This window comes from Xiphias gladius, chromosome 2, assembly GCF_016859285.1.
Source record: "Xiphias gladius isolate SHS-SW01 ecotype Sanya breed wild chromosome 2, ASM1685928v1, whole genome shotgun sequence".
NCBI lineage: Eukaryota > Metazoa > Chordata > Actinopteri > Istiophoriformes > Xiphiidae > Xiphias > Xiphias gladius.
The window spans coordinates 21,305,709-21,324,316 of record NC_053401.1 but is presented as its reverse complement, the minus strand read 5'-3'; the positions used below and the strand labels follow the sequence as shown (position 1 = coordinate 21,324,316).

Sequence of the window (18,608 nt, the reverse complement as noted above, 5' to 3'; positions counted from 1 at the left end):
CAAATAGGAAAAGACACTGAAAAAATACGAGAATAAAAGTGAATGTTTCATTCAAAGGACAGTTGTCAGTACAACTTAGAGACCATCTGGCTGTCAGACTATCAACAAAGACCAGTCAGAACGAGAGAGGCGAGGAGCATAAGGTGTTCCGTAGGCGCAGTCACAAAGTATTTACACAGACAATGCATTTATCTGTGTGCAGCAGCCATTCATCAGCATACGTGAGCTCACTCATATACACAGAAGAAGAGAGAAAACAAATAGGGACTAACAACAGGAGATTTTGTTGCTGAAAGGACAGGAACGGTGAGCTCTCCAGATGAACCGCGGCATGACACGGATCTGCGGGGGTGGAGGGAACAAACAGTACCACGAAGCTTTGATTACTATGGGTTGTTCAGAGTCAGATCGAGTGTGGTCAGTAAGACTGAGATCAGGTCCTGGTTCTGCCTTAAGGGCGGTGTTGGCTCTTTGACTCTGCCTTCGGAGCCTCGGATCATGGGCCAGGCAAGAACCCGTTACGTTTTGGATTCATATACTATGAATGGTCTGGTGTATGTTGTTTGACATTGACCCAGTTGGAGGTATGCAGTCTCCAGAGTGCATGTTCTAGTTAGAAAAAGGGCGTCCCGTTGGTTGGGGCTTTAGGTAGCCTGTGGACAAACCAGAATATCAGTACCAGTAGCCTAAAAGTAGAATCTATAGTAGATACAACTGCACTCTCTGTAGTTGTTTGTAGTATAAGAAGCTGTAGGATTAGTGATTAATCTAGTGTTGCAGAAGGAGTAGTAGAAGCACTAGTGGCAGTGTTTTAAGTCGTAGTTGTAGAAATTGCAGAAAAACATTGTTTTGATGCATTGTAAGAAACAAAAAGCCCAGTTCTCAGAATAGTTGACACAAACAGCGGTTTGCCAAAAGCAAGAATCATTGTCAAAATGTTGTTGTGTCCTCAAAACTCTTCATATAATCAATGTATCACATACTGGCGTCTAAAAAGAAAAAGCTATAACAAAAAACTTATTATGAACTACATCAAAAAGTAATACAACCTCACAACCAAAAAAAAAGAGAAAAGAACATGAAAATCTTTCTCACATATCAACACAATGGTTCATAAATCTTCTTGTGTTAATGATTGAACATAGAAAAGATGAAACTGACGGTAATAAAATTGATCTCAGATGCTCAAGATCACAGATTGGATAGACACAGACTCACAGCACTGCACAGAGAGCAATAGGCAAAGGTTCGCTCAGGGAACTATCCCCAGAACCTTTCACATTATACCGGCATTACATTCCTGAGACACCTGAGGTGTGAGGATGGTGACTTTGAGGAAACAATATGTGGTGGCCAGACAAGTGTACTCTGAGGACAGCTTCGCTGAAGATCATGAGAAAATCTGCAGGGTGCGCAAAACCATCCTGGACCACGTGAAAGAGTACCTAACGTAAGTGAGCCCTGGTCAATCTGAGATGAGGATTATGGTCTTTGATTTGACATGATCACCCTTTGTGTTTGTGTCCAGTTGTGATTCAAAACGTGCCAAAAACGCAGTGCTCGCTCTTCTGCCCATCATTGGCTGGATGAAGATCTACAGAGTTAGAGAGTGGCTGCTAGGGGACGTGGTGTCTGGGATCAGCACTGGACTGGTGGCTATCATGCAAGGTGAGGAGCAGGACTGGTCTGGGACTGAAATCCCACCATTATTGGTGCTAACTTTGGGGAAAGATTGTGGTCACGGTTCCATGAGAAAAAACCGCTGACTACTGACTTACGTGTGCATCCGTCATCCATACCTCCACCCTTTTGGTTTGCTGTACTATCTGATCATCACATTATTTTTAGAAACACTGCATAGGATTACAACTTGCAAGAGACACCAGTTTACCCACTGAATTATACTGGGTAAGCTGGTGGAATCGCTTCTTTTAGCATCTTAGCAGTCACTTTCCAAAGCGTACACTGTCCTTTATGTGAAAAACAGGTCTTTAACAATTTACTAGTAATTTCTGGATGTTTTTTTCCTTTCTGTTATTACCTTCATCGTTGTTTTTTTCTCCCAAGTTACTTTCCATGACAAATATGCATAATTATTGAAAACATCCTTCTGCGTTTGTTGTTTTGCCCTGGTCTCACTCAGGACTTGCTTTCTCCCTGCTGGCCTCGCTGCCTCCCAGCTATGGACTCTACACGGCTTTCTTCCCCGTGCTCACATACTTTTTCCTTGGTACTTCAAGACACATCTCTGTAGGTACGTCGTTCAGTGCTCACTCATTATAAAATATCTCCTTTTTTTCCTCTATAACAAGTGAAACAACACAATAACTCGATTTCCCAAAACCAGCTGGAAAAGCTTGGAAAAAGGAATGTGGAAAAGTCATTATTTCATCTTACAATTGATATGGCAAAGCATTTTGATCTGAACTGATGGAAGTTCAAGTTAGACCATGTGATGATTTTATTTCTCCCAAAAATCGATATTGCTCTGGCGCAAGACTCTTTATAACTGTCCCCAACTTTCGTCAAGTAATAAAAACGGCTTCCTGTCAGTGAGTTTAAACGTATCACCCTGTGCAGTCCCTTTTGGAAAATGATTAAATCATTGATCTTATCATTTTTGACAAGTGCAGATAAGATTAGATGTGATGCGGTTCAACAGCGACTTCCCACCCATCCACACTCTTCCTCACCCCCAGGCTCCTTCCCAGTCCTGAGCCTGATGGTAGGTGCCGTGGTGACCCGTCTGGTCCCAGAGGACAGACCGCCAGCCAATATCACAGGCTTTGAGGGTCTGACTCAGGACCAGCAGAGAGTCCTGGTGGCCTCCTCTGTGACCTTCCTCATGGGGATTTTCCAGGTAGACTTGGCTCTGTTTCTGTAGACCATACCAGTGACTCTGCCTGTCCTGGGAAGAGTTTTCAAACCAAGCTTCTTTTCTATCCATACTTCTGTCTCTACCAGCTGGCGATGGGTGTTCTGCAGGTGGGCTTTGTTGTCGTGTACCTGTCGGACACTCTGGTGTCCGGCTTCACCACAGCAGCTGCCATCCACATCCTGGTGTCCCAGCTCAAGTTTGTGTTGGGGCTGCAGGTCCCAGGCATCAGCGGACCACTCGCCATCATATATGTAAATCCAAGATGTGACAGTTACATTATTACTATCAATACAGTTTTATATTTGGAACTAGTGGAGGTAGACCACGCCACATGTTTTCGTCATTCAGGCGGCAAAGGACAATAAGGGAGACACGGGAAAGAAGACAGACTATAGCAGTTCTTAGGAGAAAAAGTGGTCTGAATGTACAAAAAAACAGCACAAGCTTCAGTGCGTGGAGCCAGAGAAAAGTTCTGCTGAACTGCCTAAGTATCTCGTCCGTTTAAGCTATAGTCCTTATGCTGAGCTAATCCAAGCAGCTGCTGGCCGTTGCTTCACCGAAGAGCCAGATATTTTTCTCTCGCAGTTTTCATCTCAGTGCAAAGTGTATATTTACACAGAGGTAGTAATAAGTTGGATAGGCCTTTTTTATGATTTCTACAGCGTCCTCGTGTGGTTTGCCGTCAAATTTTACCATATTGAATTGTGATGTAAAGTAAAAACTACTTTTCATTTTTAATCACGCTCAAAGCGCTGAATACAGAAAGTGTTTTTGCCTCTTTTGCACAGACCCTGGAGAAGATCTTTATCCAGATCACCTCCACCAACGTCTGTGACCTGGTTATGTCCATAGTGATCATGGTGGTGGTGTTCATTGTGAAGGAGCTGAATGACAGATACAAAGCCAAACTGCCAGTGCCCATCCCCATAGAAGTTTTCATGGTGAGGGAAGGATCCTGTATCTCATGCAAGCTTCAGGTCTCCCCAAGTAGATTTGTTTTACCATAATGAATGGATAGCAATAGCTGCTAGAGACTCCCAGGTGTCTTTTCTCTTCACACAGACTATCATAACTTGTGGGGTGTCCTACGGCTTCAGCTTTGAGACGAGATATGATGTTGACGTTGTTGGCAAAATGGTTAGTGGGTAAGTTTCAAGTTCGCCACATAAATCTGCTCGCCGCTGTTCCACCAGGTAATTCAGATCATTTCGATGCACAATGAAACACGAGTGTCTTTCAGGTATGAGTCTCCCATTGCACCCAGTATGGAGGTCTTCCAGGAAAGTGCCATGGAGGCCTTTCCTATAGCCATAGTGGGGTTTGCTGTTGCCTTCTCCGTGGCCAAACTCTACTCGATCAAACATGATTACACCATTGATGGTAACCAGGTGAGTTACATATAATGGCACTTTCTAGACTTTTCTGTTTCCGATAGTGGAAGAAGTGTTAATTGGTTACTGATACTGTGTGAGTACGAGAATAAGACTCTTAATTCTGGTTGTGAGGATATAAAGTTACATTGAGCATTGCTTTCATGTCAGGTTTGGGTGTGAGCTTTCACGTGTCACATGTAGAACAGTAGCTCAAACAAAATGATTGAAGTCAGAACAAAAGTAACCTTTCATTGCCATTTCCATCCCAGGAGCTCATTGCATTTGGGGTTAGCAACATATTCGGCGCAAGCTTCAGGTCGTTTGCAGCCAGCACGGCGCTCTCCAGAACAGCCGTGCAAGAGAGCTCCGGAGGCAAAACGCAGGTCAGAAAACAAAACTGAGAGTCTGGGTTTATATCACATTCTTTTCCTTCAGTGCCATATGAAGATTAAACATAATTTTTTTTTTTTTTCACAAATGCAGGTAGCAGGGATCATCTCAGCCATGATGGCAATGATTGTAACTGTAGCGCTTGGGTTCCTGCTAGAGCCGCTCCCCAGGGTGAGACTCACTTCTGAGAATGTTTTGTCTTGTGCTAATATGTTTTTGTGTGTTTTGTCTTAGGTTCCTTACATGGAGAGAGAATTTGAATTTTTCCCGTCATGTCGAATCATATACAGTACGGGATAAAGCTTAGCTGTGACTGTATATCTAAAGGTGTAAAGGTACTTTTTTTTTTTTCTTATACACACCTTGAATACTGGATTTGACTGCAGTCTGTCCTGGGTGCCTTGGTGATCGTCAACCTGAAGGGCATGCTGATACAGTTCAGAGAAATCCCGTACCTGTGGAGGAGGGACAAACCAGAATGTGTAGGTGCTCAGTAAATGTTTTACAGTTTGATGCCCAAATGTACACGTATTTATAGAGTCCAACTTTTCATTCATTTGGTTATTTACCTGCCATAGTCTGTTATCGTTCAGTGTTAGACCCCAGGCGTTTTTCTGCAGGTGGTGTGGATGGGAACATGCCTGGGTGCCGTCCTGCTAGGCCTGGATCTTGGTCTGGCGGTGGGCTTGGGGATGGAGCTGCTCACTGTTGTCTTCAGGACTCAGTTGTAATTAAACAGTTCATGGCATCTGATATTATGTTTTGTTACTACGCAAACTGACTTCAGAATGGAAACAATGCGAAAATCATGATCACGATTTACTGTAGTTGATGAAAAGCCCTATATAGCATCCAGTGTCTATGTAGTAAAGCAAAATCTTGTTGTCGCATTTTTATCCAAATTATGTACAATGGAAAAGTCAGGAAGAAGTATGTCGTCTTGCTCAAGGACACTGGACACTCAAAAGAAAGGTCCAACCGTCCATACCGTCCAATCACAGCATGCCTTTATAACCAGGTGTGCATCCTGCTGCTGCTCACTCAAAGCTCCTCTAGACAAACGCCGTGTCCGAAATCACTCCCTGTTCACTATATAGTGCACTATATTATTATGTTGTCTGAATTCTGACTCTCAGAAGAGAAGTATGCTCTATGTAGAGTCTTTGAAATGTCCTACAGTGGCATGTACAATACTTTCTGCTACCAATCCCACAGTGCAACTTATTGTATTTTATAGATGCAAACATTGCCTTTCAGCAATGATGCACATTGACAATGATTCATAAGCATCAAAAATCTCGGTTTGCTTCTCACTATTGACTGAGTGACTGAGCGTCTATCACGTCGGGAGTAGGAAATCAGGGAGAGGTTTATGACGCAGCCAAAGAGCGTCAGCTGTCGTCAGCCGTCATCTCGCGGCACGTCTGCTGCGCTTGATTTCTCGGTACTGAAGTTCAGTTTGCCTCCCAGTGCCATTTGGAGCAGCTTTTGTTAATCTCAATCACGATTCATTCGATTCCTCTTGGTACTATGGTCACTTGGTGATGATCTGACAGACCAAAAAGTCATCGGTTGTGCTCATAATCAGTGTATTTTCTAAAGGTTATGCTTTGTCTTTATGGAATCCACCCAGTGACCTACACAGACCGATATTAATGTATATTAATGTTAAACCCTCTTCGTGTCTCTCCAGTCCCCGCTGTTCTGTCTTGGCTAACATCCCAGGGACTGACCTCTACAGGGATCACAAAGATTACCTGCATGTAAATATATTAAGCTACATAACTTACTGCTGTAACCATGTGGGAGCTTGATGCTTTTATGTCTGTTCTGATGTTGCTTCTTGGCCAAGCCCGAAAAAAGATTTTCATTTCATGTCATTATTGTCCACTGAACTATGTTAATTATGTTTGATCATGATGCTTTTCTTCTCAGATATTCGAACCAAAGGGAGTAAAAATCTTCAGGATACCCTCCCCTATCTTCTTTGCCAATATAGAGTTCTTCAGGGACAAGCTTGTAGAGGCTGTATGTATGGCATGTCTTCCAGGGCTTTGGTTGGTATTTCTCTAGTAATATGCTGTATGGCTTCTATGTGAATATGGTGTCAACACTTGGTTGTTCCAGGTTGGATTTAACCCCTTGAGAATTCTGAGGAAGAGGAACAAGGCTCTCGGGAAAATCAATAAACTGCTTCAGGAAAAGGATGGTCACATCACAGAGGTGAGACATAAGACCGCTACAAACTCCAGCGTGCTGAAGCAAAGGAAAAGATGATCTCTCACTGTAGTTCTTTCAAAAAGCTTTAAGCCTACTTTCATACATGTGTCTAACAGAGAGGATTGGCAGATTTATTTTGCCAAACAACAGATAAATCCTGCATAAACGTGGAGGAGCTGGACCTGCCGACTGACCTCAAGGGCCTTCCTTTCCGGATGGACTGGAAAATCGAGCTTCCCACTAACATCAGTGTTCCCAGAGTGGACCTCCACAGCCTGATCCTGGACTTCTCTGCTGTTTCCTTCCTGGACATCTCTGCTCTGAAGGGACTCAAAACGGTACTGTACTGGCCTCCAGCGCTAATGGCAGCTGCACTTTCACAAATAAGTCCTGCTGTGTAGATAAAATGCAACGAGTCTGTGATGAATATCGGCTGAATTTTTTTGTTTTTCCTTCAAAGTAAAACCCTTTCTAGTTTTATATATGAAGCAGCAGCAGGAAATCTTCTGTTTATATCACCAGCATCTAAACACAGCATTTTCACTTCGGTAATAAAGCAGTGGTGGAAGAGCTATTGGAATCCAACAAAGCAAAAGTACCAATACATTAAAGGGAAAATTTTCCGCCACAGGTGAAAGTCCTACATTCAAAACCCTAAGTACGATCAGAAAAATAGACTGAGAGTGTCATAAAAATGGTTCTTGTAGCAGATGTATTCCTATATCTTACAGTGTGGAATTCAATTCAATCCAGTTTTATTTATAGAGCACCAAATCAGATCCAGACTCTGCAGCTCCAGAGGCAGAAAAGCTTGCAGAAAGCGACAGGAGGAGAGAGGAGAGAAATGAGAAAGCACAAAACTATGAGAGAGAGAAGAAGTCAAGTCAGTAGCGAGCATCGATGGGATATGAATGAGTACAGATGGAGAGGAAGAGGAGGGGAGAGGAGCTCGGTGCATCATGGGAAGTCCCCTGGCAGACTAGGCCTGTAGCAGCGTGACTAGGGGAGTGTTCAAGCCAAGCCTGAGCCACTCCTGACTGTAAGCTTTATCAGAAAGGAAGGTTTTAATCCTCCTCTTCAACCTGGAGAGGGCGTCTGCCTCCAGGACCAGAACTGGAAGATGGTTCAGTAGAGGAGCCTGATGACTGAGCTTCTGCCTCCCAGTCTACTTTTGGAGACTCTAGGAACCACAAGCAAGCCTGCCCCCTGAGGGGTAACAGGGTACTATGAGCTCTTTATGATATGATGGCGTCTGACCATCAAGGGCTTTGTAGGTGAGGAGGAGCAATGTTACGCAGGTGAAAAAAAGACAGTCCTTGAAGTTTGTTTTATGTGAGCGTTAAAGAACATATCCTGATGAAAGTGAACTCAGAGATTCCCAACTGGAGGCCAGGGCAAAGCCATGTAGAGTAACTTTATCATTAGATAAGGTGTTTCTGAGGTGTTGGGGGCCAAGTACAATAACTTCAGTTTTGTCTGAGTTTAACAGCAGAAAGTTGCTGGTCATTCAGGTCCGTATGTCCTTCAGGCATCTTTGAAGATTAGCTAACTGATTGGTTTCATCAGGCTTCACTGACAAGTACAATTGGATATCATCAGCATAGCAATTGAAGTTTGTGGAGTGTGTCCTAATATTATTGCCTAAAGGAAGCATATTGAATAGAACTGGTCCAAGCACAGAACCTTGTGGAACTCCGTGACTAACTTTTGAGTATATGGAGATTTATCATTAACGTGCACAAACTTAGAGCATTTCCTTTAATGCCAATTAAATGCTCCGGTCTCTGTGATAGAATGTGATGGTCAGTTGTGTCGAACAGAGAATTAAGGTCTGACAAGACAAGTACAGAGACAAGTCTTTTGTCCGATGCAATTAGAAGGTCATTTGTAACTTGCACCAGTGCTTGTCTCTGTGCTATGATGCTCTCTAAATCCGGACTGAAAATCCTCAAATAAAGTATTATCATGTAAAAAGATTGATTATCAGATTGTAAATGAGGTGGAGTCAGTTTTAATTGCTTTATATACAGTACAGTTAGGTAAGTTAGTCCAGTGGTTCCCAGCCTAGGGGGAAGAGCCCGTCCTGAGGATCACAAGATAAATCTGAGCAGTTGTGAGACGATGAAAGGCGTAGGAAGAATAAAACACAAAGGAAAAAAGTTAAAAGAAAAATACATTTCTGCTGCACAAGTGTGTATTCATTGTTTCGATGTTTTTCTACTCTTTGCTTTTTCATGAAACAGTGAAAAATTTTAACTCCCTTGGCCTCAAACAGTAGTTGAGTAAAAGTACAAAATAACACAATGGCAATGCTCAAGTAAAGTACAAGAACCTCAAATTGTACTTACAGTACTTGAGTAACTGTACTTAATTACTTTCCGCTACTGTAGTACAGTAAAAGAGAGAAGATCGGGAACCAGTGTTAGATATCTGTTAGATGACAGTAAGAAGAGGAGCTACACAGGAGCAACTAAAATACTGAAAACAGAACATAGTAAAAATCTGAGTGTGTGACAGTGGTTGTATTGGTACTGTAATAGCCAAGTAATTAAAACCTACTGTTTGTTGCTGCTTATCACCACAGGCACTAAAGGATTTCATCCGAGTTGGTGTGGATGTTTACATCGTGTCATGTGATGGTGAGTTTCATTAGCATTTCTTAAAAGCACCAGATAGAATCAGTGATGACACTTGTACACTGGCCACGTGAGGTGAATGTTGCCCGTGCAATCCCATAATCCACTTCTCAGGCAGCTGTGGGTAAGTAGGTAGAGCAGGTCATCAAACATCACAGGGTTGCACAGGATCACCTGCCCCGACCTATCCACGTGTTGAAGTATCCGTGAGCTAGACACCGAAAACCGAACGAGCCCGGCGGGTAAATGAGAGGAAGATTAAGCTCATACACAGTATAAATGCGGCCCATTTACCACGTGTGTCAACAGCTTACATCCTGGAGAAACTACACATCTTTATGTTCTTCGATGACGACATTGTGACCTCCATGTTCTTCCCGACCCTTCATGATGCCATGCTGCAAGTGCTTGAAAAACACAAGGAGGACAAAAGTCAAGGCTCACTGGTAAGGAAAAGATTCTCTCTGAACTGGTCTGGTTTTTTTCCCCCGTTACTCATGTTGATACTAAATACCTTCGGTCAGGGGAACTCACACTTTCAATTTACCTAATGATATTGAATAAATATTAATAGTATCTCCTGTACATTTACAATAGAGTTATACATTAAAATTTCTACCCAATGAATACGTCAGGAATAGGTGAAATTGGGATGAAAGCAGAATCAAAACCACCTCACTGCATTTAGGGACAATGTAGCTACGCAAGACAAGCATCCTGATGGTGCGAGTCTATGTTATGCGGTATAAGCAGTTATAATGCTTAACTGATTTTACAATTTTTTTTTATTTATTTTTTTTATAGTTAGCAGATACCAAACTCTAGAAGAGCAACTGTCTCCAGGAACATCCATTCAGAAGGAGGAGCGTTTGGCTTCAGACTGCAATGAAACGCTATTTACACTGTACCATTTTAATCCAGTGTTCCTCTCACTGCATCGCCACTGTGCAGTGCTCTGTATGTTCAGTAAGGGAGTACACCGTTTTGGTAAAGGTCTATTTAAGTTTATAATTTCATTTAATTTCATTGTAGATGGTTCAGTCTTTCTCGTCACAGGACTTGTTACAGTCTACTTTGGTTGTCTTATTGACACTGTCTCTTTATTATTGCATGGAATAGTCTGCAATGTCAGCTAGAAATCAAAACACCTGTACCTCTCTTTGACTTCAAGTATATTCTCATTAACCATTCACTACCTGCTTGTGACTGCGTTCACTAAGCCTACACATTGTATATTGTCTGATTTGTTTTAAAAGTGCCTATCCGTTACCTTGATTCTGTCCTTTCTTTTGCTTTAAATGTCTCTCCATCTTTTCTACTTTGTTCTGTGATATCTCTTAGCTGTTAACAGGGTGTTACTGTAAAAGAGCAGATATGTTCAGCCAACGTACCCTTCATAAATAATGGTTAAGTAAAATAAATGCAATACATCATACTTTGCATTGGACACCCGGGGATGATTTAGCACAGTCCTCAGGATATTAATCAATACAAATCAGGATAATTAGAACTGATAGAAGACAGCTGCTTAGATATCAGCTAATTCCTGACAACAGCACAGGACGTAAACTGTCCTGTTGAGTTTACTGCACTAGGCAGAATGAGTCTGCGTATTTCAGTACCAACCATGCCAAGTCATTTTCTGATATTTAGAAAAAAAACATTACTACTTCAATTCATGGACAACTAAGCTGAAAACAGTGGTTCCCAGGCAAGGTGGGGAAGCAGGGAAAACACATATGTGCTACACGAAATGTTTTTTCCCTGACTACATCTGCTTTCTTTTCTGTTGACTAGATGACCTTATCTTGTCCATCCTCAAATGATAATCAGAGAAGAAATCATCACTTTGGTAAAGATGGTCAAACACTACGAGGTAACAATCAGACCAAGCTTTGCTTTATGGGGTCATGTTGGAAACCCCTGCTTCAGACTACCACCAGACGTAGCCAGGGGGGCAGACAAAATGTCTTGAAGATTACACACAGTTGGCTATTCCCAAATGTTGATACTAGTTCCATGTAGCGTTTCACCTATGCTTGACACAAATGTTTTACGTCATAGAATATAATCTTCAAAACTTGATGTCTCCTTGTTGAACAGATCAAGATGTTAACTGTAAACTGTTGTTGTTAATAGAACAAAACAAAGATGAGCTGGAAACCTGCTGTTAAAAATTTATTGAGACATAGTTAACATCTTTCATTGTACAGTGCATATGCATGGATTCGGCTGACGTATATACAGAAATACAAGCTTTTAAAAAAAAAAAAAAAAAAAAGGGACAGTCCTGCTCTTCTCCAAGTCTATAGTATGTTCAGTGGGGAGTTCAGTACAGTTAACTAAAATGTGCACCACATACACATTTGCTCCTGGGCAGTATTATCAAAATGAAGGTTCTACATCCTGTAACCCTGAGGTTGACTATCACATTATTCAGACAAGTGGTATGGAACAGAATGACACAAACTGTCCCCCATTCATTCACTTGGCAGTTTACTGATAGTAAGGCCGGTAGCGGCCCTGATCTGGGTGATGTGGTCCAGGCATCTGGCCCTGGGGCGGAGGACCCTGCATTCTCGGAGGTGGGGGCCCTCTGGGAGCAGGCCACATCCCAGGACTGAGCCCTCCTGGCTGGCTGAACGGGGGACTGAGGGTGCCCTGGTCTTCAGGGAACTGCTGCATGGAGTTGGGGTTGTAGTGATGAGGTGGGGGGGCATTGACGGGGGGGCCACTGTGTTGTGGGGGAGGTCCTGGGGGCGGGTGGTTCATATAGGGGGGCATCTGGCCCATAATATGCCCTGGTGGTGGAGTGATTGGTGGGGGAGCTGTGGACATGGGGGGAGGGGGGGCCTGGTTGTACACCATGTGTGGTGTCCCAGAGCCTTGGGGAGGATGCTGCATTGGGTGGCTGATGGGAGGAGGAGGGGGAGGTGGGGGGCCAAAGTGCTGTTGTGGTGGTGCCATCATGTGGTGAGAGTGGGACACCACAGGTGGCTGGCCAGGATAGTCCCCAGGGTGGTGGTGGGGGGGCTGACCGGGGCCCGGCCCACTGGAGAGGGGGTCACGAGACGAAGAGGAGGAGTCATCTTGGATGGGCACGGTGATGAGATTGCTGTGTTTACGGGTTGTCACCGTGGCGATGCGGAATGTCTCAGGACCAAGAGCAGATGTTGGGGGCGGGGCCTCGTGAGCGGCGGGTGGCGGCGGCTGACTGTAGGGATCGTGACTGCTGTGCTGGAGCGGGTTAGGTAGGTGAACATGGTTCTTGGGTAGGTGAGGGGGAGGCACGCGGAAACGATCAGGGACATCGGATGAAGGGGCCAGGTGCACGGGCTCCTGGCGGCCCGCGGAAGACTTGGCTGCCCTCAGGTGGCGGTGGTTGACGTGGGCCTGCAGGTCCCGCTGGGACAGGTACGTGCGCTTGCATCCTGGCACAACACTGCACATGTAGAGGGAACCACGCTGGCACTGCTCGATGCGCTGCACCGGGTCCGTGCAGTTGTAGAGGGTGAGGCTGAACACACAGGGACAGAGTGTTAGTGACAAAAGGCGGGAGTAAAACGAGCACATCTGAGTAGCTACAGTCCTCACAACCCTGTGAGAAAAATGTTGCAACGACAGGTTTAGTATAAAAAATAAAAAAAAAGTTTTAAACTAATAATAACAATAATAATAATAATGATGATGATGATAATGATGATAGTGAACTCTCATAAAGGATGCTACGATTCAGAGGAATTCCAGTATTCACCACAACGCATGAGGACCACAAAACACTTAAATAGCTCGGATTTCTCACCCTGGGCACATCTTCTCTCCTTTCTTCTCATGAAGCAAAGCACAGTCGTAACAGAAAACATGTTTGCAGGGGATCTGAGGAGTTAAGAGGGCAACAATTAGACATCGGCAGTTCTCTAAAAATTCTGCACACGATAGTCAGATTAACAAAGTACATACCATCCGTCCGTATAGCTGGATAGGGAGACCACATTTGTCGCAGAAGTGGATTGGTACTTCATCCCTTTCTCCAATCAAATGTAACTGTTGGAAAAGGACCAAGAAGTAAGAATCACAAATAATTTCCAATAAAACATCCTCAAATACTATAATTATAGTCTGTACACTTTTTTGTTTGCTCATTCTTTATGCCCGTGTCTGTGCAATCCCCACACCGCAGGGTAAAAATGGGAAGATAACTGTCAGTCTAACCTACAGTAAGGACAATTTTTCTGATTGTGTGGAGGTGCATCATCACTTACAGTGCGCCAGGCAACAGTAGTGAAAAAGACTTGTTAATATCTGTCTGAAAATACTGAAAATAACACTGGTGTGTTGAGTCTCTTTAAGTTTTGCCTGATTATCTAGAGGGATGTACCTTATAGTCCCAAAAGAGTGGCTGGGGAAATCTCCTCTGACTTGCAAACACATCACCAGCTTTAGCACCACAATCAAACCTGTCCTCTTGCTTGAATCCAAAGTTATCTGTAAAACACAAAAGACAAGTATTAATGACCGAATGCAACGGAATTCTGTTTATTTGAAAAAAAGAAAAAGAAAAAAAAAACCAGGTGATTTACCAGTCTTACTCAAATGTAGTATCCATGGTCCTCTATAGGTCTGGGACCAAAAGTCAAATTATTTAGAGCGAAACAATTGAGCATTTTTGGGCAAGAAAAAAAATGTCTTTATGGCAATGTGAAACTTTAAAGTAAGTAGAAATTTAACCTTAAAATGAAAATATTGTCTTGTACTGCATTTAACAATCATTTAACAATATTATTTTCCTGGGGTAAAAAAAGGAAAGTTATTCTACTTTCCTGTTTCTTTCTCGGAAATCACACGTCAAACAGTTGTTCATGGTTATACCTGTGTTATATGGAAACTAGGCTGTCCCTAGTCCCAATAACATCCAATCAATGATTAAATAATTACTTCAACAAAATTTGTTTTCACTGCACTAAATATGACAACTGAGGAGTTTATCATTGTGTAAGATCCTCTGTACTGCAGATCATGTGAATTGCAGTTTATGGGCTATTGTAGTCAAACATGGGTAATTTAGTGGCACCCCCTGGTGGTAAAGGGGTAAACTACATGATGTTGCCACATAGTGTTCATTATGCAGTTTTGAAAAAATGCTATAATATTAACAATAAATTAAACTCTTGTCCCAATTTCTTACAAAAAAAAAAAAAAAATGACACACTGTCCCAGTCCAAGTAAAAGATGGAGTACTAAAGTGCTTGTTGTTGCGTTAACTTCTCATACAACAGCCACAAACAAAACTCTGTAATTTTGCAAGAGTTCAGTCCAAACATCGTGGCGAGTTTTGGCGGAACAGATAAAATTGCACTGGCAAAGAAGACATTATGTCAAACCTTTGACACTCAGCAACACTGACTGAAAGACACTGACAACACTACCTTAGCTGTTTAGCTGTGACTTCCAGGGTTAATAAATGTCACAACAAAAACCATCAGCTTCAGTTAACTGTGTCTGTTGTTTTGTGACTCCTATATACCTATTATGACCTTTGCCTCATGACTTATTTATCATGCGCCATTCTACAATTAAATGAGACAAAAAAAAACAAAAAACAAACATTAAAAGATTTTTTTTTTTAAAGTAAGTTATATACATGAATTGCCTGCATGAAACAATTGTTAAATATGAATATGCACACCATTTCACTCCAACTAAGAATGCTGTTTTAAGATAATAGTCTCAACATGCAATGCTAAGAGGCATGGTGGACTGCAAAATGTGCCTACCGTCTTCTCCAGCCTCACTTTTAGATGGCCTGTTGCTGGGTCTCTGGACGCGTGGCTGAGGTTTGCTCCTTATGGGCTGTTTGGATATGAGTTTGATTGGGATTCGTCTTCGAACATCTGGGCCACCCAAATTCCCAGAGCCATCGCTCCCTTGAAGATCATTGTCTGCAGGGGAAAAAAAAGTAGTACAGATAAATTCAACATGCTTTCGTCTTGAGTCTTGTAGTGAAGTCAGTCAGCAACCTCTAAATGATTTCAAATTAATGTCACAAAAAATTATTAGACATGGACTCAAAAGACATGCCAAAATTTGGTGAGAGTTACACTCACTTGATATGATTTTTGTAAATGATTAGTACAGAGTTGAAAAGGCAAGTGGAAGAGGTGAAACTCGACTCACTGAGTGATTTCTTTTGCCATTTGCTGTAAAGTCAATAAAATGAAATATAACCCATATTGAGAGAGTTTTAGAATTGGCTTTCAGGAAAAGATGCTCGAAGTCAGGGTGTGCAAATGCACCGTGACAGGGGTCCTGCTTGCCAATTCCTAGTTTTCCTGGGCACGTCTCTGAGCGGACACGTTTTGGAGAATATCCACATCCTAAAAGAGCTACCGGTGGGGGTATAACAAAAATTATACTGTCGAAGTTAGCAATGTCTTGCAACTTTGGGTAACCAGCCAGGTTAATATTGTCAAATCGAAATTCAACTAGTATGACCATAACGGTCTGGCTTTATGAATATAAGATAAGTAGAAGGACTCATACATTTCAGCAAATACTCTGAAGACATTCTATTAGTCATGACAGCCCTCGCAACATCTTAGCTAGCTTGATTAGCATTATGCTAACATTGGTCAGGTAGCATCCGCGCCCCAACTCAATCGCAGCTTGCGGTTACGTTTACGAACGTGCGGGAAGCGCATCGTTCAGCATTTAATATCGTAGCTACACTAATTTAGTTGGAACACTGCATGTGGTCCTGCACGTTCTTTTAAGACTCAACATGAACTTTTTTTTTTTTTTGGCGAGCACAAGTTATTTATCTTTCCTCTATCGCTAGCCAGTTTTTAGCTAGCTTGGACCATGCTAGCTCTAAAGCTGCTTGGAAGATTACGGGACGCCGTAGCAAAACCGTACACTGCGAGGACGACGTGTCGTTATCTGACGAGCTGTTATAACAACAAGTATAACTGCGTATCAAAAATATTTCACGGGAAAGACGTTTGCTAGCGTCGGCCTTACTGGGCATTATCCTTACCGCTTTGGTCCATGATCCAACGAGTGAACACAATGCATTGTGGGGTAGAACGGGCGAGGAAAGGAGGTGAACGGGGAGGAAAGGAAAGGAGAGAGGAGGCGAGGAAAATGAGTGGAGTGAAAGGCGAGCGAGGACAGATGTAAGGAATGAGAGGAGAAAATAAGTTGAGGAAAGACGAAAAAGTCACAGAAAGCAAACATTTCAGGACATAATGTTTACGAGGAGGCAACGTCCGAAAATGCCGGAAGCACTGAGTACAGTTGCCACAATTAGGTACATCTAGCTAAACTGAACCTAGTTTAATACAACAGCCCTGCGATGAATGTTACCTCTAGGCAGGTTATGATGATCAGATTTGGATGAGACTGTTTTAAACAGGTATCGATTCAACTGCACTTTCAATTTGGAGGCTGTAGTTTGTGGTGTTGTTGAGTTGTATTGCCTTACACCGAGGAGCGTTTCTAATACTTTGTCCACCATGATTTTCATTAACGAGGGCAGATTAAATATTAGAAACACGAACACGATACAATGCAACAGCACCACAAACTGCAACCTCCCAAAATACCATAACGCTGAATCAACTCCTCTCCGGCAAAAACTGGACATCACAACCTTCATGAAGGTAGGATTCACTGCAGGGCAGTTGCATTAGACTACATTAGTTTCAACTAGGTGGGCCTAATAAACTGGCAACTGAGCATAAATGGCTTAGCATTATAGCTTAGTGCTTGATCAGTTAGGTGAATTAACTGATTCCCGTGTTATCAAAAAAAAAATCGTATCACGTACAACATCACTTTTTACAGTATTATGACTGAGAGGAGTTTCTTGCATTCATGTCATACCCAAATGTCAAATCTAATCACTACTGAATACTAAGTGTTGAAATTTAAATACCTCTTTATCAATTACATGGAAATACTTTATTTTGAAAACCATCTATCTGAATTTAATTAGTCTGAACTTCCCATGTGTGGAATTTACAAAAGGTACGGTAAATTATTATTATTATTATTATTATTATTATTATTATTATTATTATTAGTGTTCATAAAGTCAGATATTCAAATTGTTCAATTTTAGTCATTCGTCATTTTCAGATCTAAAAATTCAAGTCAAGTCAAAACAAATCAAATTGGATAGGTGAACCTCAGACATCAATATTTAAACAATCAACAGTCGAGCCTGACTGGGATCAGTCAGACCTCTGTCCTGTTAGGATACATTCTGTCAGTCATATCAGCCGAGAAAGTTAAGTTCAGGTGAGTGAGTTGAAAACTTGGACACCTGAGTTTTCTGTCAGAATTTAAGTATGCAGTTTTCAGTTTCTATTCAGTTGTTTATACATTTCTAAAGATTACAATCCTACTTTACTTCCGTAATCGTATCTTTTGATGGACATTTGTCAGCTGCTACCATTAAAACACCTTGTCTTTCAACCCATCTCACATTACTTAAAAAAATGTTTATTTTATTTTGCAACTCAGCCTGCCCTGATTATCTTACTCTGCAAAATGTTGTCCACTTTGCTTAACTGCTTGTCCCCCAACGGAAACCTGTTGTTTCAAATGGTGATGATATGATAGTGATGTGACCCTGTGGTTTTCACCATAACACATGATGTGTTGCTTTATACAAAATGAATACTTTCATATTCTTTTAAGGACAGAGGTCAGGTTCATCTACAAGCCCCTCTAGTTGAAGTACCTTACCATAGTCAGTAGGCCCACTCCACCTGTACGGAACATTTATTATGTGTGGAACCCAGACAAGAAATAAAGTGAAATTTAAACTTTAACCTCTTACATTTACACAAAATGCATACATTTTACAGTTATAATTTTATGAAGCCTATTGTACTATTAATTTTATATAGCATTTAATTTTTGTTTTGTTTTTTTCAGATAAATGGCTGTGAAACAAATTTCTGTAATTTGGAAATTACAAAAAACAAAACAAAACAATACTAAAAATTTTTTCAGGCAGGGTCATTCCTACGTAGTATAGCAGATAGGTAGGTCCCTATAGATGGATTATGAGAAATAATCTTTATTTTATGTGAAGCCTCTTAGAAT

General features: G+C 41.9%; 2 protein-coding genes across 4 annotated transcripts; one reads left to right on the top strand and one right to left on the bottom strand.

Moving 5' to 3' along the window:
• The first annotated feature begins 1,322 nt into the window (after positions 1 to 1,322).
• LOC120801429 (chloride anion exchanger-like) lies at positions 1,323 to 10,391 on the top strand. The gene is made up of 19 exons (XM_040148443.1): positions 1,323 to 1,450; positions 1,529 to 1,668; positions 2,144 to 2,254; positions 2,700 to 2,860; positions 2,965 to 3,129; positions 3,667 to 3,819; positions 3,941 to 4,023; positions 4,119 to 4,266; positions 4,521 to 4,634; positions 4,735 to 4,812; positions 5,028 to 5,123; positions 5,262 to 5,368; positions 6,335 to 6,404; positions 6,577 to 6,669; positions 6,769 to 6,864; positions 6,978 to 7,199; positions 9,446 to 9,500; positions 9,807 to 9,943; positions 10,302 to 10,391. The coding sequence occupies exons 1-19, from the start codon at positions 1,323 to 1,325 to the stop codon at positions 10,320 to 10,322; spliced, it is 2,178 nt and encodes a 725-aa protein (XP_040004377.1). The 3' UTR covers positions 10,323 to 10,391.
• A 1,362-nt stretch (positions 10,392 to 11,753) lies between these two features.
• cbll1 (Cbl proto-oncogene-like 1, E3 ubiquitin protein ligase) lies at positions 11,754 to 16,636 on the bottom strand. Of its 3 annotated transcripts, none has more exons than XM_040140866.1 (6): positions 16,531 to 16,636; positions 15,290 to 15,436; positions 13,876 to 13,982; positions 13,458 to 13,541; positions 13,300 to 13,373; positions 11,754 to 13,014 (listed from the first exon to the last, which is right to left on the bottom strand). In XM_040140866.1, exons 1-6 carry the CDS (start codon positions 16,541 to 16,543, stop codon positions 11,994 to 11,996), a joined length of 1,446 nt encoding a protein of 481 aa, XP_039996800.1. In that variant the 5' UTR covers positions 16,544 to 16,636; the 3' UTR covers positions 11,754 to 11,993. The 3 variants fall into 3 exon arrangements, with proteins under 3 accessions (XP_039996800.1, XP_039996791.1, XP_039996782.1); XM_040140857.1 differs by having other exon boundaries at positions 15,272 to 15,436; positions 16,515 to 16,553; XM_040140848.1 differs by having other exon boundaries at positions 11,755 to 13,014; positions 15,272 to 15,436.
• Between the last annotated feature and the right edge of the window lie 1,972 nt (positions 16,637 to 18,608).